General features: G+C 42.1%; 1 protein-coding gene across 1 annotated transcript in view; it reads left to right on the forward strand.

Annotated features, from left to right (window-relative positions):
• TMEM131 (transmembrane protein 131) overlaps positions 1–1,898 on the forward strand; it is a 100,014-nt gene extending 98,116 nt beyond the window's left edge. Inside the window, exon 41 of the mRNA XM_061377888.1 lies at positions 864–1,898. Coding sequence (XP_061233872.1) covers positions 864–1,160 — 297 coding nt within the window. The 3' untranslated portion in view covers positions 1,161–1,898. The remainder of the gene's footprint in view (positions 1–863) is intronic.
• The last annotated feature ends 9,038 nt before the right edge of the window (positions 1,899–10,936 follow it).

Below are 10,936 nucleotides of genomic sequence, written 5' to 3' on the forward strand. Positions count from 1 at the left end.
GTTGCTTGCTACTGTTCGGGCTTTAATAAAACAGTGGACAAAACCTGGGCCTTGTTAATTTCTGCATGTGTTCTCTATGCTTGCTGCTACCTGTCCTATGCATCCCAAATGCATTTGTGACATCTTGCAGCAGCACACCTGCATCTGCACCATGACCATTTGTGAGGGACTTCCAGATGTCTTGAACCAGGACAGACTTACTGGAACTCTGTGATAAATGGCCAGTTCTTCAATGCCCTCTCCCTTCATCTGGAGAAATTTTGGATGGGGGGAAAAGTATACGTTAGTAATATGGGAAGATACAGGGGGCTCAGCACAGGTAGGTTCATCCAAAGCATACAATTTAAACAGATTCCCTTGCCTGAATGGGAGGAAATAAGCTTGCAAACAGCCAGAAAAGGATCAAGGAATAGATTTCACTGCTACCTTCCATTACAACTGGAATTTTGTTGGTTTTTTGAAGACCTGAACCATGTTTATTTGCCTCATTCTAACTAGTTTAGTTAAGCTGGAGCTTTCTGGCTCTTATGTGTTTAAGCTTGGATACTAGTAGTGCTTAAATTAGTAATGGTACAGGGATGTACAAGCTCAAATGAAAACAGCTTAAAAGCCTGTAATGTAATCGCACTCTGTAGCCTGTTCAGTTACCAGACATGTTTGGTGACTGTTAGTAGTTTGGCTCCTCTGGGCATGCCCTAGTGAAGGAAGTTTGGAACTCCATATTGCAGTGAAGCTGGAAGGGGTTCCACAGCATGTGTTGCTGCTTCAATACTTTTCTTTCACGGGGGGCTGGGGGGGGCTGTAAACAGGGTGAAAATAGAAGTTACCAAGCTGCTCCTTACCTGGCTGTGTCTTTACTGCAGTCAATCCTAGGCAACCCAAGTGGCCTGTGGTCCACTACTCCATTCAGCAGTTCCATTTGGTCAAGTAACCTCAACAGTGGCCTTCCCTTCACCACTCCAACAAATGCTCTGTCAGGCATCGATCTCATGGGTAGTGAAAACTCTCCTGCTCCTCCTCCTGCGCCTGCTGCTGCCGCTGTTGCCAATCCTGCTGAAGACATGGGACAGACCTACAATCCTTGGAGAATTTGGAGCCCAACAATTGGAAGAAGAAGTTCAGATCCTTGGTCTAATTCACACTATCCTCATGAAAACTGAAGTTAAGCAAAATGAAAGAGCTCTTATCCAGGTCATGATATAATTCTGAATGCAAATTTTTGAGACATTATTTTTGGGCTGTTGCTGGTCATTGCTCCCCCTTCCCCACCTCCCACACGTCCTGCTTTCATCACTTGCTCTTTTTTAAAGTCTGTCCTGCAATAATGGTAGCGTGACATTGCGGATAAGCTTGAAAAAGTCTGGGTGCGGCCACAAATCCCAACTGCAGCCAAAGCTGTAAATCCCACCAGTTTCCCTGGTTTCATGTTTTACCATCTGCCATCTTTCTGTAGGAAATAATTTGAACTTTAAAGCAGTCCTGGCATGCAAAACTTTTCTGAAAAGTACAAGTTTGGGTTTTTAAATTTTTTCCAGTATTATCCTCCAAGTTCTAATTTAAAATCAAAAGGCACTTTGTGCTAAAATGCAGAGTATTTTTTTAAAATAAGGCTGTCTTTGTTAACACAGGTTCTAAGAATGTTAAAAAAAGAGGAAAAAAAATCAAGAAAAACAACAGCAAAACCAACACACAACCTTAGGAGCAAATGGCTGAATGTAAGCGCATTCTGTTGAGACTGTAACACACTTCCTGTGCTGTTTGTACATTTGTAAACCTGAATGCATTTTTAAGTTGAACTGAAATGCACACAGCCAAGACTTGTGGAAGAAACAAGATATCTTGTGCATTTCTTACGGATACAACTTTGGGTTGTACTTTAAAATAAATACTGCTTTTTTTCAAGATCTGTCTGCTGGAATTCTATTCTGCTGTTTTCTAAACTTGTGTGTGCATGAATCCACTTTGCAGTGGGAGCTGCAGGCCAAAACCTACTGTGTGTAGGGCTTTATGTTAACAGAAACATAACTGCCGATGCGATCTGGCAGCATGGGTTTGTGTAGTAGTGGAGCACTAGAAATTGTTTTCGGGTTACACAGGGCCACCCGCTTGAAAATGTTCTGGATAGCAAAATGCTGGAAAATGTCCACACTGTTCAAGTTTCCACATACCAGGCATAATAGCAGCTGCTGCTGCTTATGCTATGCCCATACCTTTGTAACACTTTTCTTGTATGGGTCTGAACAAGAACTTTTCTATTTTTAGGTAGGATTTAACTGTCTCAAGGTGTCTATTTCCCTTCATTAACAGGAAGGCAAGCCCTAGTGACTACATACATTCATAAAGTCAGGTAAAACCAAACCCTTCCATTACAGGAAAATATTAACAGACACTAGCAACATAAATTCACTTATGACTCAGTGGCACTGATTTACAGTTTACAACAGATTTTTATCAGAATCCATCCTTTCAAAGAGTAAGAGCTCTATTTTAGTTAAACCTTTATGCCACCAGGAATATTGTGTGCAACAAAATAAGAGGGTTAAATAAATGAGACTGACTGCTCTTCCAGCTCACACTATGTAAACAAAATCTTTACAACTGTCAGATTGCTGTCTTCATGTCTGCTGCTGCCACCAGCAGAAATTTAAAGATATAGATCTGAAATAGGAACCTGCTGGAACTCCTTTGTTCTTAAAATTTGGCTGTTTCTAGAATCATGCAAGGTCCTGAGGTGTTCAGCTTGGATTTGTATGCAGTTTCCTTTTGAGTAACTGGGCAAACAAGTCTCTTAACTTCGTGGAAAAGAGTAAGTAGTAAGATACTGACATGCCAGGGCCTGCTTCTCTGTAAATGGAACTTGGGAAGGTAACCTGCAGTTATTCAAGGTGAATGGGGCTGCTTGAGGTAACATGCCTCCTCTTTCTCCCAGCAGGTGTTTATATTAATATACAATTGGTTCCATGGAGGATAGAAACAGAAGTGAATTCTGAGATACAAGAAGTCCTCCAGTGGTTTAAGCAGCTGAGAGGACAGGAGAAATTTTCTGCTTTAAAAACACTTTCCTTTGAACAAGACAAGTAATTTAGACTTTTTTCCCTAAAAAATACAAGCTATTCCCTTGTGTTAATGCAAATAACCTCTGCCACCTTCAGAATATTATCAGCTCTTGCTTTTAAAGAGGTTTCCTCTTGAGCATCACTTAAATATTACTGGAGTTCCAGGGGTGAAACAACCTCAACTATCAAGATCTTTGACACACAGTTTTCAGTTTCCAAAGAGAGGAAAAACCATGTCCTTGTCCCTGGACTTGTAAGGAAAAAGGTCCTAGGCCTAAAGACTTTCTACTTCTGAGTGTCCTTTCTTCCCTCCCTCTATTCAGAGGTTATTCTGAAAGCACCTGCACTCTGCTCTGACTAGTTAAAGCCAAAGAGCTGCCTTAAACAGAAGTCCTGATTGTGATGGACAGAATTTAGGTGAAATAAAACCTGGGCAAAAGTAGGGTTTGCTGCTTTCTACCTGAGGTGTGTGCTTGCCAATTTTATGGCGTAGTCACCCTTCATGTGCACTGAAAACACTTTTAAAATTGCTGAAAACTGGGGGAATGAGCTGGAAGCTTCCACAGCTATCACAGAGTAACAGAGAGACCAGACCTCTCATGATGAGGTTAAAAAGTAACAGAAGTGGATTTTTTTGCAAAGCACATGTGAAGTCAAGTCTTGTATAAAAATCCAGAAGAGGTTGAAAATGTTGCAGCCTGCTGGAAGGACAACTTAAGATAAAAGAACACAGGGAGAAGTAAGTCACAATCTGGGAAGCAAGAGGCAACTGTGTTTTTGAAAGCAGAAAGAACAAGACTGAAGCTCAGACCATGAGGGAAGTTCCATCTCCAGTAAGAAGACTAAAGGAAAAAACAGCTTAAAGCATTTGGAAGATGGGCTGTCCTGGAAATGAGGAAGCGCACAGCCCTGCTGATAATTAAAACATTTCTTCAGAGCAGCATCAGGGCCAAACTGTCATGACTCAGCTCTTCTCTTCCAGACCTGGAAGCTACTGGGAATACAAAGTTCCCAGCAAGGAAGAGAAACAATTACTGTTGATTTTGGTAATTATTTTGGTGCTCCTAAAGGGTAGTTCTATTCTGCCAACTCTAACAAATAGACTTCAAAAGTCTGAAAAGTTTCTGGCCTGTTATTAAAATCTGAAAGCCATAAGTAGGTAAGTATGGCCCCAACATACAAAATCAGTTTAATTAGCGTGCACTCTAGTTCAAAAAGTTCTTGAAAGACATTAGAGACTTTGTTAAAAGTCTAAGACCAGAACAGGATATAAAATCCCAGTGAAAGGACAGTTACTGTTTCAGATACAGAGACTTGGAATGAATCAACATAGCAATGAGCAGGCCTGGACCTGGCCCTGCCACAGAGCTGTCAGCAGAGTCATGTAGTGTAGCATGGCCACTGTTCTGCAAGAGGCAGCCTGAACTGGGAAATAGTAGGACAAAACAGGCTCCAGAATGTGAGGAACAGTAGATCTCAACACTGGAGAGCATGATCAAATCATGCTGAAGCTGCCCACTCCACCATAATGATAGGTAGAACTGAGAGGGCATGAGTGTTTGCCTTCATGAGGAAAGAAGCTATCTTTCACTGGAACTGTTTCGCCTAGAGTGGTTTTAAACTAAACACAGCTTTGACGGGCCTTGTCTGTTTTCCCAACCTGCAATTATGAGCAAGTTTTCTATGCTTTGGTGTTTCAGCCTCATGAAACAGTGATGGCTTCAGCTCACAATGAGTCAGATTGTTAGAAGAGCCACATGCTGGGACTGGAAATAACCCAGCTTCTATGGAATGGTTGCAGCAACTGGAAGAGAGCTCAGTCACCTCATGTTAAACAGGTTCTGCTTCAAAACTGAGTCTTTTGCCCAATGCCTGTTTTCATCTAATGCCAGTCAAGGATGGACTTTATGGTCAACTGATGTTTTAGTCACATAAATATTAAAGCAGTATTCAGGATGACTGGATCAGCATGTTCTTCAGCAGCCCTGTGAACACAACAGCTAACCAGACTTACTACTAGTTTACTTAGGTGCTGTGTGATCCACCAGCAAGTGGAACATGATTTCTTTTTAATATAGAAAAGAAGAAATTAAACCACCAGAAAGCAAAGCCTCAAGCATCTGCAGAAGCTGAAGTAAATATAATGAAGCACTAGCCTAAACTCTGGGGGACTAATAAAACCAGAATCTTAAGAAGCAATGAAAACCCCAATATCACTGTATTTGCTGAAACATGACGACTATCTGGGACAAAATTATTTTCTTGAGCAGAAGTGTATAAAGGTGGCTGCTCAGATCCAAGAACTGATCCAGTTGGATCAGCTGACCTTAAAAGGTAGGGAGGAGGGAAGGCAGGATAAAGAGGGTTCCTTTCTTTGAAGCAGCTGAACAGCTTAAAGAAATGCTCCAAACTCCTCACAGTTCAAACAGAAAGCAAATCTCCAGTGCTACAACAAGCAGTACACGGAATGTCTCACTGTTATACAGAGCTTAATTTCAGATGTGCAAATGTGGGACCTGGCCACTGGCTGTGAGTTGAACAGTTCCAGGAATGTGGAATGAGAATAAGGCAAATTGTGTGCTGACTTAGGGCCCTTGCATCGACCAACCACATGCAGAAATCTATGTGATACAGCTATTGGAACAATAAAACCTGAATATTCCTGAAGTCAGCAGGTTCAGCACCAGAGAGTTTCAGCAAATGGACAGCATTTCTGCTGGCTTTGTTTTTAAATGGAGCCTCCTTGTGAAAAGTCACCTATTTAGTCGACACAGCAATATTAGCTCACAGGATAAGGTCCCGGTAGGTTTCAGGAATGCTGATTAAATCAGCAAACTCGGAAACACTCTCCCCTAACTCAATAAACGTGAGTAATGCCATTTCCTCACTGCACAAGTGAAGACTAGGAGTCTTACTATTTAGATAAACAGCACCCCTCTGTGGCTACAAACAGCATTCGGGACATCACAGCAGTGCCACCTGGCCTTAAAATTTCCTCTGATTTTTCCTGAAACCTGGGGGGGAATATAAATAAATAAAAATCCTGGCTATAGCAGTAGCATTTAAAAAAGTTGTACATTGGCAAAGTTGACACTACTTTCCCTACTGCCACTTTATACAGCTATTGTTCCTCAACAGATTCATGCACCAAAACTAAGCTAAGAGGAACTGGTAAGTTTGTGCAGTTCAATGGTGAAAGTCAACACATTGGAGCACACGGTTAGTCAGACCAGGCTTTTACTTATCTTCAAGTGCAATATCACAACTTGCCAGACAAGCCTAGTACAAACTATTTATTTCTTGTATTTAATATTTCTTTTATCAACATATTTACAAATGAACCATTCCCCTTTTTCCTTCTACATCTTTCAGATCTCTTCCCTGCTCACCTAAAAAGATTATTTCCCCACTACTAAACCCTTTCAACCTGTGACGTCTTGTACTTGTTCAAGACACTCAGCTCCTCCAGTTCACACAGAACCTTTTTACAATTCGTTTCTGCACCCCTACTTCAGGGATTTATCCAGTTATTTTGTATTTTTGTTCAAATTTCCAACACACTGGTTTCTGCTCTTCTCCACTCCCTTATCCTCCCTCATCCTCATCTTTCATTCCACTTTATCCACTCTGCATTTTCTCCCCTTTCAGTATTTCACTTTGTTTGTTCTTTCCCACTAGCTAGTCTCAGTACCAAAGCTCTGCTCACTTCCAGGTTGTATTGGGAGCCTGGTGGGAGACATTGTAGAATGGCATGTTATTACACTGTGCTGTTACGCCTTCCTTATAGAGATTCAGAAGAGCCCTATGCTGCCCCCATGCAGAACTGTGATCGCTGTCAGTTACCTACATGTCAAAATGCATGAATAAATACTGATTAAAGAGCAAATGTTTTAAAGCAAAACCCATCCTATGTCTAAGCAGCTTCAAAGCTTCTGCCCTTCTAAGTATCACTTTTCTACTCCATTTTAGCCCTGACTCCTTGCTTGCCAATAACCATCCAACAGTGTTAATACAGTGCCCTGCATGTCAGATACTGAAGTGGCACTTGAGTATTCAGTGTGAATGACCCTGAGCTTCCCTCACATGGTCATTCTCAATCTCTGCAAGTACAGACTTCCACTGAATCTTTCATCAGGCTGGTAGAGTAAGTGGTAGAACCAGAATAGCAGTTGAATCCTTTCAGTTTTCTGAAACTACCATGAGTTCAAAAGTTTTCCTTCCTTGGAAAAGCTGCCCTCTGTTTTTAGTAACAGTTTTGACTTAAAGAATGAGAACAAGAATAATGATCAGATTACTATCTAGCTTGATCCATAGTCTGACAAGAGACAGGAAGGTATCAATAAAATGCAAAAAAACCCCACAAAACAAAACAAAAAAACCCCAACAAACAAAACCAACAACCAAAACAGCTACAGTTGGTTGACAAGCCATCAACATTCTGGTTACCAGCCTCCACCATAATGACAAATTCATAGGTTAGTTCAGGAACTCCATGCCCAACCTGCATATACCTCATTATCCTCATTGTCTGAGGACTCAAATTATGACAGCCCAGAAAGAAATAAATGGATACCCAGAGAAGGGGAAGTAGAGATGGTGTGACACAATGCAAAACACATCCTCAGACACTTCCAAAAATGCAAGTCATAAAAACACTGTACAAATACACTTGGAAATCCCACACTATATCAATTCTGTCCTTCCACAGTCATAAGGTAGAAGCCATTGTCAGAGACAGGACATGAGGCTGGGCTGGTTTTTCCTATCACAAAGTACAGCTGTTTTGAGGTTCCTAATTTAGGTTGGTAAGCCTCAAATCTAGCTAGCATTTCTATCTTACCTATTATTAACTGCCTGTTTAATTAAGTAATTCTTAAGACACATAAAACTACTTCTGTGTTTGCTCAAGCCCCAGCAGGACCCAGAAAATGAGCATTTCTCTGGACCCTGGGGAGCCCCATCAGCGTGAACATTCCTGGAGCAGAGAAAACACCAGCAAGACTGGCACTGCTCTTGAAATGTAAGCCTAACTGCAAGAACCCTCTTACTCAGGGAACATTTAGACCATGGAATTAGAAACAAGAGGCTGCTTCTTGCATTCACCCCAAACTGTGGAAAAACAGGTAGGTAACCTCGGTTCAGTTCACTCCAGGAAACCTTTTGCACCTGGAAATGCCCCATGGCACTTGGCCTGCCTGCCTCAGAGACAATCCCTCCTGACGAGATATTACTTCTCAGTCTCTCCGCTCAGTAAAATATCTACTGAGCTCGCACAACCTAAACCACCAGCATTTCACTGCCTTACTGAAAGGCGCTGTGCTGGATAACAGCCCATGCACTGAAAAAGCCATCTGGTGCTTTTGGAGTAGTCTTCTGAGGATGACTGGGGAAAGTGAGAGGCACAGAAGAGAAAAAGGAGAGCTCATCTTCCAGCATCCTGTGCTACCAGCTCATGCAGTGGAGCTGCAACAAGGATATGGAGGGGAAAAGCAGCACACGCTGGTGACTGGTCTCTGTGGGGCTGCAGAGCAAGAGTAGAGGGTGCAAGCAGCAAAGGAGTACTTTCTCCACAAGCTGGGTTACTTAACTGGGTGTGACAAACACAGCTGGAGGCTGTGGCTATCCCTGGGAGGTACAAAGCCCTGGCTCTTCTCCCAGCAGTGGGGTTGGAGAAAGAAGCTCAGGCTGAGGTGAGTCTTAGCAATAAACTTCCTCATTAGCAATTACCAATAAAGAAAGCCTCAAAAAGCCCAACACCACATCAGGCAACAACAAAAACTACAAATTAGGCAAGCTATAGGTGGCAAGCGTCCTTTGCAGATTTAGTCAAAGTGGCTCCTGCAAAGCTTTGCTGATGGCAGCAGCAGAGACAGAATCTGTAATGTACAACTCACTGCAGAACCAGCACACAGAGCCAAAGATGAAATGTGGAGTTCAAGTACTGAGTCAGCCCATGTTAGAGTACAGAGCCAGTTTAGATACACATAGTAAAACCAAACATTGCCCATTTCCCTTTTTTGCTCACAGGGGAAGAAGGCAAGATAAACAAACCTCCCATCTTCCTTTGATATGTCTTCCTCTTCCCTTTCGTAATATCTGATAGCTCTCATTTCCCTGCACTTTGCAGAACATCTTAAAACAACTGCTCTCGAGTGAAGAGGTGCAAACACATGGAACTCAATCACACTAGCCTGACACGAGGGAAAACAAATCCCACACCTTCTCTTCGCATCAGCTCCTGGAGACAGAAGTTGCAATCAATGAGCTCTGCAGGCAGCCCCTGACACTGCTGCCATGGAAAAGGACAACTAAGGAGATGCCAGTTCCCGTAGTGACTTGGGAAATTCCACCAGTGCCTCAAGTGGACCGTGCTGCTTTATACCACACCACAGGCTGCTCCTCCTGCATGCTCACCTCCCACAAGGGCTGTGACGCCACTGCCCCCTGGCAGAGCAGGGAGTACACCTGCATTTTCTGAGCTACTGATGAACCTTCTAGAGGAAAGGGGCTGGGGCTGAGGAAAATAAATCTCATCAATTTTTAGCAGCACTGCCATATTTCAAGTCAATAAAGTGCTTTAATTAGCTAATATTTCTCAGCAAGATTTATTCTAGCTCCTGCCATGAGTCACATCTCAAAGTGGTGTTGCAGTGTTATCTACTCCCAGAGACTGCTCCCACATAGGTATTACAAAGCCTTATTTTTCATATGAAAAGTTCACTTTTTTGGAAGACCTAAAAAGTTTCAGGAAACTATTCTAAATCTGACAAGGAACTGAGAAAAGTCAAGGATATCTTCAGCCATTTGCCTACAGACCATGAAGCTGTGCATACTGCCACAGCATTTCAAGGAACACCTACTCCCTCATGCAACTGAAGTTGAAAAATATAACTTCATGTGCTGCAAAGTCCTGTCAAGCTTAAGAGAAATTTGGTGAAAATACATCATGAAGCACGTGCAAGAGAATGTCATGGTTAGCGGAACAAAATGGAGCAGGAATAACTCTGAATCAAAGTTCTGAGGGCAGAAAGAATTTATAGGGAAAAAAAGAAATATCAGAATGACTATACCCTGTTACAGCTAACAAATGCTGTTCAAGGCCTGATAGATGTCTCTTGCACATATAGGCCATATCACCTTATATCTGGTACAAACCTGTGACATGGAGGGCTTTGTCACGGACACTTTCAAACAGAACATTTCCATGGCAGCAGGTAATCTCCAGGATTCCAATGTTAGATGCCAGAGCCATCATCTGCCCAGTACCAACATCAATCAGTGGCAACTTAATAAATGTCTTGGAAAATTAAATAAATAAATGAGTAAATTATTTCAATTTTGCTTTTCAGGCCTTCTCAAATCTACAATACTGGCAAACGGCAGCATTTCAAGACATGGCTACAATTTAAGCAATATTAAAAGCACTTAGCTATCCTTTCTTCATATAAATATTTTATTGCTACAGTATTTTATGAACTCTAACCATCAACTTGCCTCTATTTCAAAATGGAAATTGCAAGCATCACCAATACGCGAGTGAATAGAAATCTAAAAGATAAGTAGTTACCAGAGTAACATTTTCAGAAGTTTCATTTAAGGGCAGGATCTAACAATCACTCCAACAGGGTTCTCAATCCTGTTAAAGAATACTACCATGTTTCTGAAAGAGATGCCACAGGCTAGGGAGAGGGAGCAGTCCACACAGATGAGCAGTCTTTGCTCATGAGGAATAGCAATTGGGAGCAACAGGTAAATTTTTCACAATGAGAACAACAAGCCATTGACATGATATCCCCAGGGAAGCTGTGGATTCCCTAACGCTGGACAATTTCAAGATTCGGCTGGGCAGGGTGCTGGGATAGGTAGCCTAGGTCATGTAT

The sequence above is a fragment of the Neopsephotus bourkii genome, unplaced genomic scaffold (genome assembly GCF_033783945.1).
Source record: "Neopsephotus bourkii isolate Nb327-2 ecotype Australia unplaced genomic scaffold, CSIRO-AGI_Nbou_v1 NB_1760, whole genome shotgun sequence".
Taxonomy (NCBI): domain Eukaryota; kingdom Metazoa; phylum Chordata; class Aves; order Psittaciformes; family Psittacidae; genus Neopsephotus; species Neopsephotus bourkii.